Source organism: Neodiprion lecontei, chromosome 4, assembly GCF_021901455.1.
Source record: "Neodiprion lecontei isolate iyNeoLeco1 chromosome 4, iyNeoLeco1.1, whole genome shotgun sequence".
NCBI lineage: Eukaryota > Metazoa > Arthropoda > Insecta > Hymenoptera > Diprionidae > Neodiprion > Neodiprion lecontei.
Window position 1 is genome coordinate 21,060,383 of NC_060263.1, and position 19,752 is coordinate 21,080,134.

Here is a 19,752-nt window from a genome sequence, read left to right on the forward strand (position 1 = left end):
AGTTTAGAAAAAAAAAATAGACATAATGCTTGAAATACCAATTATATTATATACCTCGTCATAAATAATCCGTAGTGATCCATCAGACGAACTGTTTTCTCTTCTGCAGTAAATTTTTTGCGAAGCGTCTGCACGTTTTTACTTTCTTTCGTTTTCACGTTTGTTCTTCTGACTTACCAGTTCTTCAGCCAACGGTTATATTACCAGAATTTCCGTTATTTCCGGCCATACGAGGTATATTATACATGTAGAAGCTCGTGTTCTTGCATATATCGCATCCTCGATGAGAAACCCTTTAAGCGAACATCCGATATCTATAGATACTTCCGGATTGAACGGGAATGGGGTTGAGTATTATAAACCGTTCACTCACTCGAGGTACCGAACCGTTCGATCCGAAAGCGCGGGGCTTCTCTTCGGGACAACCGTAAACCGAAATGCATATACGGTATCCGTCCATATTGTATCTTAACAAAATTTATCAAGAACGCTTTATTTTCTTTTCACACGTACGCTTTTTCCCGGTAAAAATAAAATATCGGTTCTACCAATTTACTAGATTGTTCCATCCATTTGTCAGTATTATACAATTCCAACCATGTTGTACAAATAGATTTAACGGGTGTTATAATTTTCAAGTAAACGAACGACCTGGACGCATCACGTTTTTATTAATCGCCCCTTGTTCGATTGTCTAATTCGTGATCAACGGTCCTGCAGCGCCTGAACTGTATGGGCCATATTATAACGAGCTATTAATTCCATGCGGGGGACATACGCGCTGGTACATCGGCCATATGGCGAATATGGGAGAGAACCCCAGGTAATGCACGCCTCCTTGGTCCTGCAGGCGACGAAACTCACGACCGATTTTTGTAACTTAAACTTCGCTTGTATTATAAGGTTTCACATCGAGAGGATACTGAATTTTTAACCCCTCCTCTTCTATATTTGTGTACACCTCTTTCCTTCTGCTACAATAATGGCACGAATGTACCGAGAGGAATTCGCGCCCTTTGTGATTATTACAAAATCAGTAACTGCATGACGTCATTTATTTCAGCGGAATTTCTTTTTCCAAATCAGTTTTCCTGTGTATCGTATTTTTCGTTCTTCGACTGCAATTTCGCAAAATTTCTAGCAATCCTACAACAAACGCGAGAAGAAAATTTCGTTCAAGTTTTACTTTGGAAGGTTTTCATTTATAATCGATTGATTGAGTTTAAAAAAATGAATGAAAAAAAATCTCGACAAACTTCACAGTTTCCTTATGTTTTTTTTTTCTTTGCAATTTTGTTTTAGCGATAATTTATCATACCGTACAGGGTATGGGAATTAATATACACAGACCTGAGATGCAGTGACGGGATATTCGGCACCATACATTAAGCAGCGTGCGTGCCATGTGTCGCGCAACGGGGCATTAATTAATTATTATTTACACACGGCTAGGTAGCCGGTAACGCGCGTATATTGCGCGATGCATTGGAAAATTCGCGGATCGCATATCTGCACAACGTCCGGGACCACCCAGATGTCAGGTTATATAAATGGAGGGTTGAAAATTAGGTATATATTTATAGTTATAGGCATATAAAGACTTTTGATTTAAGAAATTTATTTCATAAATTTTAATTTATGCGACAGATCTTTTGAATTTTGTTTGAAACCAATTACAATATGATACCTCCATAAATATCACAGGGGAAATATGTATAGTATGGTTGGAAGGTAACGTTATGGAAGATAACTCTTTGCGGATTTTCCTCCCTGCGGATCGTTTGAACGTTTGTTTTTATCAGAGCACTTTATTATTAACTTTAATTTTATGACTTTTTCCCGTATGCTTTTGTAAAGCTACGTACCTACACGGTTATGTCATTCAAATTCTGCAAATCTCATTAAAAGAAATTCTCGTTCAGGTTTGAGGTGTATGATCAGACCAAGCGGGTATAATTTATATCCTCGTACAACAATGTATTTACCTAGAGAAACTTTTCAAACGGGGATTTACCGCGTTTCGATAGTCCCGGAACAAAACCCGGGACGCGCCAATAACTCTGTGCTGAGGTTTACGAAATTTTGCATGAGCGTGGTTTATTATTTCAACCCTGAATACACCGCAATTTCGTCTATTCATTTACATTGCTCAGGTAGATAAGCATTAATTTTATGCGTAGGTACGTGTTTCCTCGGCCTATTCAAATCTTTCAAGAAGTTCCTTGTCGGGAATTAGGGCCCTCTGTGAATGGAAATAAATAACTAATCGTCGATTCGATTAAATACTTACGAATGATAAGCTGCAAAATCTAAATCATTGTTTTACCATATTTTTTATTACCCTCCGTAAATGGTGAAACTTTCGATTTTATCTCCCGAGCGCGGAACTCACGGATTACATCAACGCGTGTTCAGTTGCCTGCGCCCAGGCGGACGTCATATTTTTTATTTATTTTTTATTGTTGCACGATCGAATAACTGACAATTTGAATTAATACGATGAATTCTTATTGGCTGAAAAAAATAATAAATACCTCGTGGGAGGTACGTTTGTGTCTGTTGAATACGAATTCTTCCACATCGTTAACAGACGTTGTAAGCCCACTTTGTGCGAAATTTGAAACGGAATTTGCTCCGGTTTGTCGCCACTCGTATACACAATATTCGATTCCTAGGGTATTTATAATCGCACGGTCAGAAATACGCAGGCGGATTCTCGAAAGAGTCTGTATAGCATTTATTTATGTGCATACAGATCACCGTGCATGGCGATTTTTATTTTCGCATGTAGAAATAGAGTAACAAAATTGAAGCTAAATAAATACACCAAAGTGAAGTATACAAAGAGAGAGTATATTTCGAGTGATCCGGGATGCATACGAGCATCAACTCGCTTACCTATATAATTTTAGATTTTCGTTGTATGTATGGTTGTATAGTATAGGTATAGTACGTATACAGCGTAGCTATACGTATAGCGGATTCTTTTATAATTTTGCGCACGGCACCCACGAAAGATGCGAATCAGCCAAAAGAAAGAAGAGAAGAAAATTTTTCGAGTTAATATTACCTGCAGTGCTGCACTAACAGAGAAGAAGGATGAGAAATGAATAAGTCAGACGAATATGCATACATACAGTCAAGATTATGTACTCTGGTTACACGTACACTGCTACGTACTGGTCAAGTAAGGTCGGTGGAAGAGGGGTGGAAATTCTTATAAATAGAAATTTTTCTTCGACAATTATATGTCAAATTCCACATTTTTCTTCACTTCAGTCGTTTTCTCCTTCTCTTTCTCCTTCACTTTCGAACCCTGAAACGCTTAATCATCCCTGTGTTTATTTCTCGTACACCTAATTCCTTGTCAATCTGACTGACAGTGAGAAAATGCTGCCCTTTATTGGCGGACGACGTCACGCGTCGAGAAACCTAGTAGCGAACGAAACGGGTGCTATAGATTATTGTGTATCTATAATGTGGTTAGAAATGATGAAACTGATCGAATTTCAGCAAGAAATAAAGGATTTTTTTACGCTCTTACATGTGTCGACACGCGGTCTATAATTGAGATTCGATCAATTTCTTATTAAAAATTCACGCATTCAATACGAGCAATCGAGAATCAAGTTCAGCGAGTTGTACGATACATTTTATGTACAGGCGCCCGCCGATAGTGTGGATTCCGGATTTTGCACGTATAATAAATACGTAGACGCACGTATCTCGGGGCGATAAACGGGTCAGCGATTGGACGAATAAAGAAAAAAAAAGAAAAAACAAAAAATTAAGTTAACAAATAAGAAGCGATGCAGCCATGGTTCAGTAGTCACTTGGTTCGTGTTAGATGCGATTACAATATGCTCAATATTATCATTGTTAGTTCTTCTTGTCATGCGATCCGCAATATTGGAGGATAATTAACGAAAGGCGGCGGGCTGCTGGTGAAATCGTCGAGCGGCCCCTCCAGCCAGTCGCTTCGTCATCACAACCGCCGGCGTCAGCGGCGTCGCGACGGACACAAACAGCCACGCACACACGAGCAAGTGAGCGGAAAGTGCGCGCACGTAAACAGCCGAGGCTAGCCGAGTTTTGGCGAAGTTTCACGAACGGCCACGGACTGGCAGCACTGGCAGCAGCAGTCGTCGCCAGCTAGCGAGCAGCGGGCAGGCGAATCGTTGCCGAGAGTAGAGTCGGCCGTTTCGTTCGTCGCGAGAGTTTCGCGATCGTGGAAAAAGCAAGAAGGAAAAAAGAAAAAGAACCGCCGGTGGGTGTAGTGTGTCTGGCGGTGCGCGGCGAGAAACGAAAGAGGCGAGAACACCGGAGAGAGTGTGAAATGAGTACTGCCGAAGCGATATCGAGGGTGAATGGAAGTTGGCTACTCGCCCCTCGGTAAAACATTATTATTTATTTAAAGGATTAACCACGAAACGCGTGTAACTAATCGGCAGTGATACGCAGCGCACGTAGGTGCGATAATATGGGTGAATATTGGTGCTCGCGCCGGTCGGTGGTGGTGCTGGTGACGATGATAATCTAAACTTGAAGAATATTAAACAGTGCGTAACGTTTCTCTCTCTCTCTCCATATGTGAATGTGTCTGTGAGCGAGAGAGCGCACGTTCGCGATTGTGGTGAAAATAAAGCACACATAATAACATGGAAAATAACAATCATTCGTTAATATCGAGGCAGCAGCAGCAACAGCAGCAGTGGTGCGTTTCGTATTCGATGTGAAAGGTGTGTGTGTGTGCGCCTGTGTGGGTGCAGTGTTTTGTGCGTAGGGAAAGGGATGACGTAGGCTTCTCGCCTCCAGTGACTTGTGTTTGTTTCTCCGTGTATGCGCGCGTGTACTGTTTTTTTTTTTTTTTCTTTACTTTTTAAATATCGGACAGCGTTCGCGAGCTGCGACTGAACACAACTTGTGGAAACCCGACTACAGAATCATACGTGTCTCTATATCGTGCCGTACAAAAACGAACGAGCCCGAACTCTGTACCAGGAACCAGCAGCTTGCTTGGATCATTTTTGGGGACACGACAAGATGGCTGAGAATATCGTCGTCGACTGTTACTGCTGGCGCTTCGCCGAAGGCTGACCCCGCCGCCGAGGAGGAGACCTCGGGCAGTATCGTTGCGGATAGAAAGAGAAGGAGAGAAAGAGTAACGCGAAAAAATCATAAAACAAAAACAAACGGGACGGAAAGTCAGAAGCGAACGATAAACGCCAACCCAGTGCGTTCTCCCTACCCTGTTGTTCTTTTTTTTTTTTCTTTGTTACGTGTTGGGTAGTTTCGTTTTTTTTTTTTTATTTTACTTCTAAAAAACCTTTTAATCTCGGTCAGTTATTGTCGCATCCATGAGACAATACTGCTACGACTGCTACTACTGCTACTACTACGACTACGATGATGTTGACGATGTCGTTATGAAACTACTACTTGTGGGCTCCTCGGAGAGAGACCGGCCGAATTGTGAGAGGTAATAATATAATAACCCTGGATTTGACAGCGAAACAACGCTAACTGTGTATTATTATCAGATCTTAATATACATGTATGATTCACGTTGAGTATCGAAGCGAAAGAAAAGAAAGAACGTCGTCGGAGCTATGCGCAAAAGTTGAGCAAGCTAACATAAGGCTCACCGTTTCGCGGTACATAAATACCTGTGTTTGAGTATACACGCACAGGTGTGATTTTATAACGTGTACGAAAAACAATACCATGAAAATGATCAATTGCCTAGCCGCATGCGAAGGAAAAAAACAAAACAAAACAAAAACGTTATACCGAAAGCTGTCGGAGAGGGCATGGAGAAATATGAAATGTTGAATGAATGGAGCGAGGAAGTTACGATATGAGAGATAGGAGTGAAAAAGGAGAAGGGAGAGAATAATTTCAAACAAGACGATATAATGTGTCCGGTAAAGAAGGAACGTTTTAAAGGCGAGAAAACACGTCCAGCTCGACGATATTTTCACCACGGGTCGAATAATACAACGGAATCGTCGTCCTGGTCGGCCATATTGGAGGGGGGTGGGGGGCTCGATTACCCTCCTCACGTCTGTTCCTCCTCGCAGGCAACGTAGAAGAATTCTCTGTCGCGCTCATTCTCATTTCATGTCCATGTATGCGTCTGTGTTCACACCTCGGCGTTGTTTCTTCGAATTTTTGACATCCGCTCGTATTGTAAAAATACGCGTACGTATACATACATGAGCATATAAAACACATGCACTACCGCTACCGTCCCTACCAACGCACTACGTATGGTTGTTGTTATTGTGATGTTTTCATTTCAATTTTCTTACTTTTTCGGTGTTTTTCGTCGACGCGTAGGAGCGGTTTGTTCCTGATCTTGTGTTTTCATTTCAATTGCTCGTTATTTATAAACTTCGTTTTTATTTTTTACCAATCGTTAATTTTACCGTAAATAAATACACCCCCAAGCTTCCATCGTGTCGACGTTGTCATCGTTAAGCAGCTATCACTCATCGTCATCTACTGGTGGATATTCTACAGAGCTGCGAAGCTACCAGGCTTCGCCTATCTCGTAATACAGATATCCTAAAGTTTAGTTTCTCCAATGATCGTGCAACCGATATTATTCAACAATTGAAAAAACAAATGTTACAAATAAATGGGAAGAAAAATACCGGTGGAGTAACAAAAAAAAAAATAAAAACACAAACAACGTCCTCCGCTGATGTTTATTAATTGAAATCTTACACGACAGAGAAAGAGGAAAGAAAGTCTAAAAAGAGATTCCGTCTGCACAGCTGCTGAGCTAATGGAAAATGTAAACAAATGATAGTAATGCCAAAGTTGTTATCATTGTTATTTCTTTTTAGTTTTGTTACAAATCGCACACCTTGTGAGACTTGTCTTTGCCTTCATCTAGTTACACTCGCTCTACTTGCACTGCCTCCTATGTTTTTTACTTGTGTCTTTGTCGATCACTGTTTTTTGTTTTTCCAACCCTCTGTGTGACGGGAATCACTTCATATCCAATTTCCCAATGATCACAATTTATGCACACTTTTTTTTAACGCGACTTATCTTTCATTGCCAATATGTTGGACTTCTTGCTCGGAACTCCCCGTCTTACCCTTTTTCTTCTACTTATACAATAAGGGCTCACTTTTACTCAGCGATTGTCTTTTTGTTTAAACTATTTATTTGGTAGTTTATAGTTTCATAGCATCATGCTTTGTTCCTTCCTCTTGACAATATTTCATTTGCCTTTGCATATATCTGATGAATGTAACGAATGCAGAGAAAATAATGTTGTAGCGTTACATACTTGCACTTCTTCGTCTCGATTGCATGAACATAGTTACAATAGAAGGAAGTGTTATGATAGTTGATTCGAAAGTGATTATTATAGTAACTTTGAAACAGTAGTATTTACACTCAGCTGGCCATGATATGTCGTTATTTACTGTTCAGTAATTGGAGTAATTGCGATATTTAAGGCGTGATTTGTTATTTTATATCATTTGATTAATTAGTCGATGAAAATGGTGCCACAAAATCAAAATGGATCTCCAACTCAGTTTTCCATAGCAGTCAAAGTCGTTGCTGTGTTCGTCAGTTCAATAATTTTTATTGGGATTATTGCCTTGGGTGTTTACCTTGTTAATCATGAAACATATTCGTCATTATCATAAATTTTACACATTTTCATTTGCTCTAAGATACAAGAAAATGGCTGATGGATGTTTGGTTCCAATATTGGGTATCACGGTGAAATCCCTTGACAAAAATGTATTCAAACTTAACGCGTCAGATTTTCAAATCAACCGAATTGTGGGCCCTGCTAAATTGGCATTATGCCAAGAAAAAATAACTCGCATAATTGGTATTCTTGCGCCTTCATATATATCTGCAAGCTTTCAATAATTTCTGATTTGAGATTTGCGATGTGGATGATACGCTCAGATGAAAATATCGTTTTAATCCACAATATCGGATGAAAGTGAAAGGAAATACGGGACTGTGTTTGAGACGGCTGGATAGTTTGTTGTAAGAGTCAGATTTTAGTATTCTGTCACCTTTCGTATTGGTTTTTGTTTTCCATATCCTCTGACGAGACACCGAACGTTACTTTTCGAACAGTTTGTACGATTGTCAGTAGTTGACGAGCATATAGTGTATTTTTAAACCTCAGCAACCACGACGAGTATCTAATTATTATTTTAATAGCCTGTTGAATGATATTTCTTTGTAGCTGGCTGTGTTTATTGCTAGTTGAAAATTTTATTTCATTTTATTTTTTTATCCAAACGCCGATGCCAGACTAGGCTTATTGTTAGCACGTTAGAATTATTTTTTGATAATAAAGAAGCTGTAAATGATAATGGAATATCAATTGTTTCAGGGAATGCGTGACATGTTCATCCAAGCTCAGCAGACGAGCAGCAGCGTCAACGGCAGCAGCAGCAACAGCAGCAGCAGCATCAACCCTGCTCACCAACATAGCAAGAAGCGAAAGTTGGACTACAACATTAGTCAACCAGTTATCCAGCAGCACGGGCAAGTCCAATCTGCCGACTACCAGTTGGACAACGCAACTAGCATCCAACAGTACGCTGTGAGCGGGGTCAACACTGTATTTGGTCCGTTGCACAATAATGCGCTGCAGAAAAGCCCCAACCAACAGACTCTAGTCCGCGCGTCGACTATTAAACTTTTAGACACGTACCAGCGCTGTGGTCAGAAGGTATTGAGATCAATTGGTAGTTTTACTTCATGTCATATTTTTCTCAACCCCCTGTTGTCTCAATTGCCTTACGAGCAGGCGATTCGAAACAACTTTGATGCTGTTGGAATCTTTCCACCTAATTTTTCCACCTGGTAGATAAATTCTCTATTTCTCAAGTCTAAAGAGGTATCAGAAGTTTACTAAAGATAACAGAGTCGATACAGTAATCAACTCGAGATAAAGTTATATTGTACCCTTGGAAGCCGTAATCCCCTATGCGTGTGTACGTATGCATACCGTTTGCTCACTACTTTGTTTTGATGAATGTAACAAGGGACGTAAGTTTTTAAATTTCGAAGTTTTGCGTTTGAAAAGTCAACATTATTGTGGGCAATGATTTTAAAATTCTGACTTTGCATCAGATACAATGATTTTAAAATTCTGACTTTGCATCAGATACAATGATTTTAAAATTCTGACTTTGCATCAGATACAATGATTTTCTATCAAAGTGAACAATTTATCTCTAACGATTTCATATTCTGGATAGCAAAATTAATTGTATGATTGAACAATTGTTCGGATTCACGTTTCTTGGACTAAAGATTATACAAGCTTGTTATTGGTATTTTGAAACCAACCTCAACACATTGAAACGAATTGTTTATTAGTCGCTGTTTGCTGATAATGGAAAACGAAAAGAAAAATGGTACTTTACCAGATTTTATTGACAACATAAAATTTTTTTATAAGGTGTATTCCTTCTACAGAGAAAGTCTTGGTCACGAGAAGGAGGTAATGGTGAAGGACTGGCGATCCAATCGACTAACACTAACGCGACAAACGCTACAGCTAGTACCGTGAGCTCGCAGCATCATTCTTCACAGCAGCAGCAGCAACAACAGCAGCTGAATAATAAACAATCCAGCATGACTTCGCACAGTAAACAAGTTGGCAATGGGGGCAACGGCGGTGGCGGTAGCAATCCGCAAGGAGATGGCGATTATCAGTTGGTTCAGCACGAAGTTCTTTACTCTATGACTAATCAGTACGAGGTTCTGGAATTTTTGGGCAGAGGAACGTTCGGACAGGTAAACATACCTTGTTTTTACTCTCTCTCTTTATCCAATGGAAAATATAGAAAAGAGGGGAAACGGTGCATGATCGACCTTCTCTCGCAAGTCATTTCTAGCATTGATCACTCACCTCCCGGCTATACAGCTTAGTAACATTCTCGTGGTCATTGTTGATGTGTTTTCAGGTCGTGAAATGCTGGAAAAAGGGTACAAACGAAATAGTAGCCATTAAAATATTGAAGAATCATCCATCGTACGCGCGCCAAGGCCAGATTGAGGTGAGCTACTTGATTGTCTTATATTCCAGTTCATTGTACTGTTGGGAATCAATCTCAGTCACAGTTAAAAAAAAATTGTTGCAAACGATTGTTGTATAATTTTTACTACCAGTGTCATTTACTCGTTTCATTAAATTCAATCTTTGGTACTAATGTTCAACGAGAGCACTGAGACAAGAGAGTATTGTGTTCAATTGGTGCCAAAGTGGTGGATGCTTAAATAGGTCAACAACTTTCATTTAACTTGGGGGGGGAAAAACTGCCCGCCCCTAAAAACGTACAACATTATGACCTCCATTTTACTTTCCCCAATTTTGTTATGCAAGCTTCTCTGTCAAAGGTGCTGAAATGGGTCAAAGAGTACCTAAAAACAATGTTTGATTGTCGGAACAAAATTTCTCCTCCGTTTCCTTGAACAAATCCGAAACTCGTAATATCGTTTTTTCTTCAGGTCTCCATCCTGTCACGTCTTAGCCAGGAAAACGCGGACGAGTTCAACTTTGTGCGTGCCTACGAATGTTTTCAGCACAAATCTCATACTTGTTTGGTGTTTGAAATGCTTGAGCAGAACCTGTATGATTTTTTAAAGCAAAATAAATTCTCACCACTTCCTTTAAAGTACATCAGGCCAATTCTTCAACAAGTGCTTACCGCTCTTCTCAAACTCAAGGTAAATATAAAAACTTTTTGTACAATTGTTTGCTCGTACAGTGTGTTGTGTTTCTTTTTTTATTTCTACAAATTTAACTATTCCGTCTTTATTTTTTCAGCAATTGGGTCTAATCCATGCCGATCTTAAACCTGAAAACATAATGCTGGTAGACCCTGTGCGACAGCCGTATCGAGTTAAAGTCATTGACTTTGGTTCTGCCTCTCACGTTTCAAAAGCCGTTTGCAATACCTACTTGCAATCCCGTTACTATCGTGCGCCCGAGATCATACTTGGACTTCCTTTCTGCGAGGCGATAGACATGTGGTCCCTAGGCTGCGTTGTGGCTGAATTGTTTCTCGGTTGGCCATTGTATCCAGGCAGTTCGGAATACGATCAGATACGCTACATCAGTCAAACTCAGGGACTTCCCACTGAACACATGCTGAATAACGCTAGTAAAACTACGAAATTCTTCTACAGAGATATGGACAGTAAGTTTACTCGATCAATTAGTTACCAGTACATAAAAATCCTGGTCGTTTCCTCGACATTTTTATTCAATTCGAAGTGTAATAGTAATATCTGTATCCATTTTCAGGCACGTATCCATTCTGGAGGCTAAAAACTCCAGAAGAACACGAGCAGGAGACTGGAATAAAGTCCAAGGAGGCTAGAAAATACATTTTCAACTGCTTGGACGATATTGGTCAGGTGAATGTTCCGACCGATTTGGAAGGGGGTCAGTTATGCGCGGAAAAAGCGGACAGACGAGAGTTTATCGATCTATTGAAGAGGATGCTCACAATGGACCAGGTAGTAATATCTAATTCACGTTTAAATTCGATCGGTGTCGATAAAACAGTCGACGAAAAATCATTTCAATGCCGGTCAGATTCGGCTAGAGCTTTTTGTCCAACGATAGAGTGAAACGTAAAATTCGTTTACTTTCTAAGGAGCGCCGAATCACACCAGGAGAAGCTTTGAACCATGCTTTCGTAACGCTGGCTCACCTCGTCGACTACGCTCATTGCAACAATGTCAAAGCCTCTGTACAAATGATGGAGGTCTGCAGACGAGCTGGCGACTTTACCGCCAGTCCAGCTCACCATCAAGCCCCACCTGCGCCTCAGCCAGCGCCACCGACTTCGCTGGTTGCCAATTTTGTGCCGACGACAAATGGAAGCGCAGTCACTCTCACCTTCAACAATCAACTGACGAATCAGGTGCAGAGACTCGTTAGGGAACACCGCACAGCACCATCGGGATACGACAATCTGGTGAATATCTATTTTTTTTCACACTTATTCGTTTGTTGCGTAATGTATCTCGGCTTGTGGGTGTTGCACATTAAAAAATTTTTAGATTTTTCTACGGATGCCTGCAAAAAATGCTTGCTTTTGCTCTAAAAAGAAGAGTAAATAAGACAGCACTTTAACACCAGTTTAGAGTGTGTGAAAACGATTTTTCTAAAATATTAAAAATTCATATTATAGCACCCCTTTAATACATATTATCTCTTTTACATTCTACAAAAAAAAATGCGTTATGCCCCAAAAAGACTAAAGCGTATTACAGAAAAATGCTGATATACAAGGATCGTAGAATTTCTTTATATTTTCATTTTTATAACATTATCTCATATTTTACACAGAATCACAATACAGAATTTTTTGGTAACCGATTCCACCATGAAAATCTGTACTCAACTCGTACACTAGTTCGACTTATATTCGTGATTTTTTAGGCAATCAGCTTTACAGATTGGGAAAAAATTACGTTATTGACCAATCGACCGTCGTAAAAATTTACTAATAAAATTATGAATCGTGAAAACTTGAGCTTGAACTTTTTCGAATACCGTCTGAAAGATAACCAAATTCTAAATAAGATATCCTGTGATAATGAGTAATATTCGGTTTATTGAAATAATACTCATTGAATCACAAAAAATTTGCGCCTTCAAAGTTGAACCTTTGTCTTTGTTATTACATACTGTGTCTTACCAGTCTGTTCTTTTTCTATTCGACAACAGTATCAAATATACACAAATACCAGTCGGAGAGCGACGCAGTACAGTGGTTCGTCCAACGGTTCGAACAGTGGTCGTGGCGCAGTGCATGATTTCCCACACCAATTGGTACCTGGGATTCTTTGCCCACCACCGGGCTACCAGCCGATGCCCAGTCCGGCAAAACATGTTGTTGTTGCACAGGTCAGTGTCGAAATGGTAAAGAAACACATTGACACCATGATTTCTCATAGGAATGCCAAGCAAATAGAATATATATTAGCAAAGTAAAGAAGAATCTGGTTAATAATTGTGAGAAACTGTTCTTGCACAGCCACCTCAAGCTCAGCAAGCTCCCCTACAAATCCAGCCGTCCATTATATCTCAACAAGCTGTCGCAGCTGCTGCTGCAGCAGCGCAACAACAATATGCTGCGGTTCCAGTCTCCATGGTGGAAAGTGGCAGACAAATGTTACTCACGGTGAGTTTCACAGAATTTATTATTCAATTATTTTCTTATTCTAGTGCCTATATATTGTCGCTTTTCTCAGCAAAGCTTTCTGAGCAGCGCTGGTCGCAGGTTATTTTGCCGGCTTTTAGGCACGTTTTTTTTACTCATACATTTTACTCTCAATGGTCGGTTTTTTCACTCTCATATTGAGAATAATATGTCCAGACACATCGAACAAAAAAAGAATAGTTATTAGTTTTTCTTTTTTTGTTGTCATTGAGCCGCAGTACATTGCACGAGTTGGTTTACTACCACTTCTTGTAAAACCATTTGCATGCTAAAAGCTCTGCACCGCCTGAATCCCATCTCAATCCTGTAGTTACCAATACTCAACGGAATAATAATATGTTTACTTTGCTTCTTTCTTCATGACTCGCACTCACAAAGTTTACAACAGTTAATATCTGGAACACGTAAATTGTTCTAAATAACTATTTTTCATATCGCTAACACTCTTATTTTCTTATGAATATCATAACATCCATAGCGACGCTTTGAAAATTTATGTTAATTTCTAAACGTTAGTATGCCGCTACTTCTTTATGTACAATTTTATTTATTTATTTTATTTTTTTTCAATCTTATCACCCAAAAATTTTCAAGAGAACTGAATTTAACATCTTCCCGTGTGTACATAAGTATCCCATGGTTGGGTTACAGAACGCGGTACAAACGTCGTGGCCAGGTGGTAGTCGACAAATGGCTGCCATTGTACCTTCCTGGCAACAATTACCACCTCAACATGCCGCCATACAACAACCCCTGCTTAGCGACGCGGGGGAGTGGGGCAGACCACTTATCGTCGACAGTTCAGCCATACTGCAGGTAGGATTCATTTTGGGCAATCCTTTTCATCGCACCATACTTTGAAAATACCAAATTTAATGCCTTGAATTTTCTTCCACTGGCTTATCTGCTCCCGAGAACATTGATTACACTTATACTTAATGTAATTATTGGGCAACTAGTCTTCGAAAATAAAAACAGTATATGTAAAACTTTATCAGTTCGATATATATTGTATAAAGGGATCTTTGAGACACGGCAGAGGCAAGAGACGAATGTTAGCCTGTGTGTTAGATGCCTTGGGAAGAGGATTTCGTTTAGAATGGAAGAAATTGTGAAATATCTACTGTCAAAACAGGAGTCGGGTAAATTTTGCGGTTAAAGAAACAATTCTCAGGTTCGATATACGATATTCATAGGCAAACGCTATAAATTGTCGTATTAATAATGTGCAAATATATCCCCAGAGGGATCAGGTAGCCAGAAAATCCTCATTCCTTTATCTTGTATTATCCTAATATCTCTGACGGATGAAAAACAACAAACAGAAAATCGAATTTCTGAACTAATATTCCTTGTTTCGGGCAAGGATCAGAGGCCCGTGTTCCCGGTAACTGAAGTTTACAACACGAGCGCACTTGTCGAACACCCGTCACAAAGCTGGGGTAAACGAAGCGTGACAAAACATCACCAGCACCACTTGACTGTGCCGCAACAGCCGCAGCACAGACATGAACACAAGAAGGAAACTCAGCAGTTGAGTCCCGTTAAGAAGAGAGTCAAAGAAAGTACGCCGCCTAGCAATATGAGGCGTCATTCTCCTGCGAATGGTCACTGGCAGCAACAGACCAATCAGTCTCATCATCACACCGGCAGCAACACCAGTAGCAATAAACACGGAAGTAACAATCATGCTGGTGAACATCAACAGGTTACAACTGTTAGGCAGCAGACTATAACCATACATGATACACCTTCACCAGCTGTTTCCGTCATCACCATAAGCGACAGCGAAGACGAAAGTCCCAGCAAATGGTGAGTGATGATAATGTCTTGTTTATAATATTACAAAAATAGGATATAAGTTTTACATATCACTAAGTAATGAATTTTTTGAACACAGGTTGCGTTTCTCATAAACGTTTTACACATTTAGTTAGGATGACATTTTTAGATAGTTGTAGAATTATGCATGAATATTATTGACAGCTGCGGAGACCGTCAATGTGGGGCTTGCCAAGGTTTGGCTCCTCGCTTGTCTGGCGATGGAAGGCCCGTTCGCGAGGATGTTATTCGAAGGTATATTTATACAACAGAATAAACAACCTGTTATGTGGGTACTTTTTTTCGGTTTTCAATCTGTAACAGATATAATACTTTGAGGCGAATGAATAACTGGTGTCATTATCAGAATTATTGCACTTGTAGTATCAGTCTAACCTTATAATTCATTGCAGGCCATCCACCAAATTTATTTCCATTACTTCTTTCTTTGTGAAGGAATCGCCAAAATTTGAATTAACCAAAAAATATCGAGTTTCCTTATAGTTTTCCTGATTTTGTATGGTTACTAAAAAAAGTGGTACTTAGATCATCATTGGTCAGTATATTTTAATTTCTGGCAGGTCTGCAATTGTAGCTTAATTGTAACAATTTCTTTTCTAAACACGATCGTGTTTCTCACGTTCACCCATTTCTACTGGTTGTGGAATTTGGAAAATAGCGGTATACTAACATGTGGTCTGATACTTTTAATAATTAACACAGATATATTTGACATTAACAATGAATTTGGTGACAAAAAAACCGAGTCCCGGGACAACTATTAAATTTACATTTCGAGATATTCTTTTTACAGCACGCAGTCTACGCCTCGTGTTGTACAGAGCTCGCACCAGACTCATTCGAGCAGTCAGACGCATACAAACGGTCACAGTGGTTCGCACAGCTCTTCTCAAAGGGCGCAGCGTAAGAATGTCATCAGCTGCGTTACGGTGGGTGACAGTGATGGGGAGGCAAGTCCAGGTCGAGTTCATGCTCACTTGTATCAGCAGGTCCCTCAACATCAGCATCAGCAGCCTGCTCAACACATAAAGCACGAACCACAGCCTCAGCATCATGTCAGGTAACAGAATCGCTCTTTCTTCACTGTTAATACTTGCGACAAACCGATAAAAATGCATGAACAAAGACGAATGAAATTCATTTTCCAATGAATTGTTTTAAATTTTCTCATCCCATAAAACAGTTCTGGCTACTCTTCGCAATCCCAGAAAAAACGACTACTGGCCAAAGTTCAGTCAGAATGCAACATGATCAACGTCGCCACCAAGCCCGAACCTGGCGTCGAATATCTAGCTCCACATCCGTGCCACGCGCCTGCCTGCAAAGAACCTCCAACTTATCAGGTTGGTCGATCATATTATTTAACATTCGATTGTTAGTCAATCTGTGATTTCTGATAGTCGGTACTTTGGTGTTGGTATTAATATTCATCAAATCTTTCCCCTACATCAATCTTTTATTTCGATGTATCGGACCGATGAAATTCTTGTTTTTGCTTGTTTTCTCCACGGGTGAATTGATTTCACCGTGTATAGAGTAGTAGAATTTCAGAGTCAGCAACATCCGAAGGACGAAATATCGGTCAAATAATAGAAAATTGTGATTTATTAACGTTTCTCTTTTTGGGAAATATTTTTCTAGGATGACGCCTATGACATGCATGACTACTTCTTGCAGTATGTGACTACTAGCAGCGCTCATCCCCACCTTCAGGAACAACATATAGTCTACACAACGGGTGCCGACAAGCGCGTATCTTGGCCTGGTAAACGAACCGAATACAAACACGAGTACGTTCAACCACCGGCTGCGCATTCGAGGGATCATCAAAAATGGGCGGTAGCAAATCCCGTTCATCAGTACAGGTAAAGGCTCAATTTTTCTCTTTATTTATTTCTATGACCTTTACTCTGATGTTTTCCTTTGTCTAAACATTCAAATGTTTTCAACGATTATTATTAAACCAAAGAACGTTGTTCGTGCGCTAATGGAATGGGATATTGTGGAAAATTTTATCCGCACGTACATATCATATACCAGCTCGACGTTTACTGGCAAACACAAGACGATACGAAACTATTCCTTCCCAAAACACAAACACATGTCACAGACTGGAAACTCGATGCAAGAGTATAACAATGATGTCGATTAGAAGAAGCATGAGAAATTGGCATTAAACGAAGGTATGGGTTTGTTTGTGGCTTTTGCAGGCAGACCCAAGTGGTGGGTTCGGCGGCTCATCACGGCCACCACGGTCATCCGGCTCATCTAAGCCCAGGAGGTGGAGGAGGTGGGGGTAGGAGCCCGGCTGCTGGCCCGATAGTTGGGGGTGCCCAACACCTGGGTCAGCCTCTGTACCAGGAATATGCCCACGTACGATCACGGGGACATCCTGTGGCGCCCCCACCTGCGGTTTATGTTACCGCAGCTCCTTCTCAGGCACCGAGCGCCATTCAGCAACAGCAAGTGCCCACCTACCAGGGATTCACACCCGGGTGGGTACCTAGACGTCTAGTAGATGCATGCATGTGTGTATCTTTCATTATATTATTATAGCTTTCTGATATTTATATCATGTTTGAAGTTTTTTTTTTTTTTTTTCAACAATGTAACAGTTCGTTCGCTTTGTGCGAATATGCTACGCGCAGATTCTGTTTGCGAATTGTCGCAGACTTGTACCTTACAGGATGTCTAGCATCAAGGGAACTTCTCGAAAATTGGGGAATTTCATTGTGAATTCTGGAAACAGTAAACAAATATAAGGGAATGTGACTACACGTTTCATTAATTCTATCAGAAATGCTCTAGCAGAACAAGCATGTCATAAATGCTGTAGAAGCTTTTTGAAGTTGGAGCAATATTTTTGCCACGAAGAGACAAAAGTTATCATCAAGTTTCAACCATGTATCTTTCCTAGTTAACCCTCATCCGTAAGAATTGTTAGATTGGGAAAATTTTGCGATGAAGATGTACGAAAATACATACTATGATGTATATATATTTTTTTTATTCTGGCTGGAACTCGGAATAGGGGATAATACTGATTGAGTTATATCTACCGTCGTTGGTTCTTAAAAAGTGCTTTTAAAAACTATACGACCTTATATTTTACTTTTACTGATGAAATCGGCTCGGGAATTCTCGTATACGTAGAAATCAAATGCCTCACCATCAAACTATCAAATCACGCATATAACTCAGAATAAACAATTACCCTGTGCAATTATATTTAATGTGATAATGAATAAAATTTGATGCAACTAATTCAAACTATGTGTTGACGTCTAATCGATTGTCCAATAAGTTCACATACTGGTAAAAACACTCGTGTGTTTCTACCATAATTAAAGCACCTTCACATGCAATGTAAATCAACATTTTTTTTTTAACAACAGCATGCTATTATCAAAACGTTTACAAAATAAGAATACCTGTACTTTTTAAAAAGAATGCTCATGAAAAAAAAATGGATGCAACGTGACTCGATCACAGAGAAAAATCGGCAACAAAAATGTTCCCACATTTAGAGTTCCCGCCAGGGTGAAAAAAAAGGTATCTTTGTTTTGTGTTTTAATAACGTTATTATGTAAAATTTCTCTGATATAATAGGGCCAATGAGATATGGTTAAATAAAAGTGGTAGGGGATTAAAACTTGATGAAAAATTTTATTCCTTGATGGCCAATATTATGCTCCGATTGCACGTCAAAAAGGTTCATTGAGAATCTTCAAAAGAGGCATTTTTAAAATGGTTTTCCGGTTAGACCTGCGAAAAATTTTTCCATTACCTAGGGACCAGAAGTAAATCACACTGCTTGATACATATTTGTAAATTAAACTAATGGCTAGGTACGGTTTTGTTTCATGTCAATACATGTGTTTTGAAACGTTAAAGTAATTGAGATTGGGCAAAATTAGATGAGGTTTGAGTCAGGTTGACCATTTCAACTTGTAAAAAAATATTGACCATACAATTGAGAAGAAAGAGAAACAGAAAACTGAGTTTGCTGGAAATGGTGATTGAAATGTGCCATGGAAAAGATTAATATTTTTGCCAGGAAAACCATGGAATCTGGGAATTTGATATACCATTGACGCCAGACATTCTGAGCAGACTTGAATTCGAATTTCGAACCTTAACTAGTAGTTCAATTGTATTATGAACTTTTATCATGCTACATTTCCCACATGATGAATTTTTTTTTTTCACACTGAATCTTGTGTCTATGGGGCTTTCAACAACGTTTGGCCCTTATAACTTTCGATTTCGACCTTAATTTTTCACCTTACACTATTACTTCAAATAAGAAGCCACGATTCTTTCATAGTTTCAAATCTACCCTGGAGCGAGAATGTACTTTTTCCTATTATCGTGCGCATAGTTCGGTTTTGCGCACACATTTGCGCTCGCAAAGTGCCTGTTTCTCATACGCTGAGAAGAGCGTGCGGGAATATATAAGAATGTACGTGCGATAACCTAGGCGTACTTATGTTATTACATTATGTATGTACATTCGCTCGTGCAAACGCTGCTGGCTCGAGCGCCGGTTTTTTTACATCCTGCCGTCTTTGTCTTCTTTGGAAGACGACCTGTCGAAACTTGCGTTCTACGTTCTGCATTTCTTTAATAACGGACAAAGAACGCGAAAGTTATCAGTTGCTTCGCATACGTT

At 39.8% G+C, this 19,752-nt stretch overlaps 1 protein-coding gene across 6 annotated transcripts in view; it reads left to right on the top strand.

Moving 5' to 3' along the window:
* LOC107216847 (homeodomain-interacting protein kinase 2) overlaps nucleotides 1–19,752 on the top strand; it is a 71,414-nt gene that overhangs the window by 34,444 nt on the left and 17,218 nt on the right. Inside the window, exons 1-17 of one of the 6 annotated variants that reach the window (XM_046737079.1) lie at nucleotides 4,134–6,799; nucleotides 8,381–8,722; nucleotides 9,475–9,795; nucleotides 9,966–10,058; nucleotides 10,510–10,728; nucleotides 10,829–11,201; nucleotides 11,309–11,526; nucleotides 11,664–11,987; nucleotides 12,743–12,937; nucleotides 13,053–13,199; nucleotides 13,833–14,054; nucleotides 14,605–15,050; nucleotides 15,225–15,314; nucleotides 15,874–16,140; nucleotides 16,264–16,423; nucleotides 16,722–16,945; nucleotides 17,291–17,608. In XM_046737079.1, the coding sequence (XP_046593035.1) occupies nucleotides 6,791–6,799; nucleotides 8,381–8,722; nucleotides 9,475–9,795; nucleotides 9,966–10,058; nucleotides 10,510–10,728; nucleotides 10,829–11,201; nucleotides 11,309–11,526; nucleotides 11,664–11,987; nucleotides 12,743–12,937; nucleotides 13,053–13,199; nucleotides 13,833–14,054; nucleotides 14,605–15,050; nucleotides 15,225–15,314; nucleotides 15,874–16,140; nucleotides 16,264–16,423; nucleotides 16,722–16,945; nucleotides 17,291–17,608 (3,968 nt within the window). In that variant the 5' untranslated portion in view covers nucleotides 4,134–6,790. Of the gene's footprint in view, nucleotides 1–4,133; nucleotides 6,800–8,380; nucleotides 8,723–9,457; nucleotides 9,796–9,965; nucleotides 10,059–10,509; nucleotides 10,729–10,828; nucleotides 11,202–11,308; nucleotides 11,527–11,663; nucleotides 11,988–12,742; nucleotides 12,938–13,052; nucleotides 13,200–13,832; nucleotides 14,055–14,604; nucleotides 15,051–15,224; nucleotides 15,315–15,873; nucleotides 16,141–16,263; nucleotides 16,424–16,721; nucleotides 16,946–17,290; nucleotides 17,609–19,752 lie in introns of those variants that run through there. The other 5 variants (XM_046737078.1, XM_046737080.1, XM_046737076.1 and 2 more) reach the window with 5 other exon arrangements.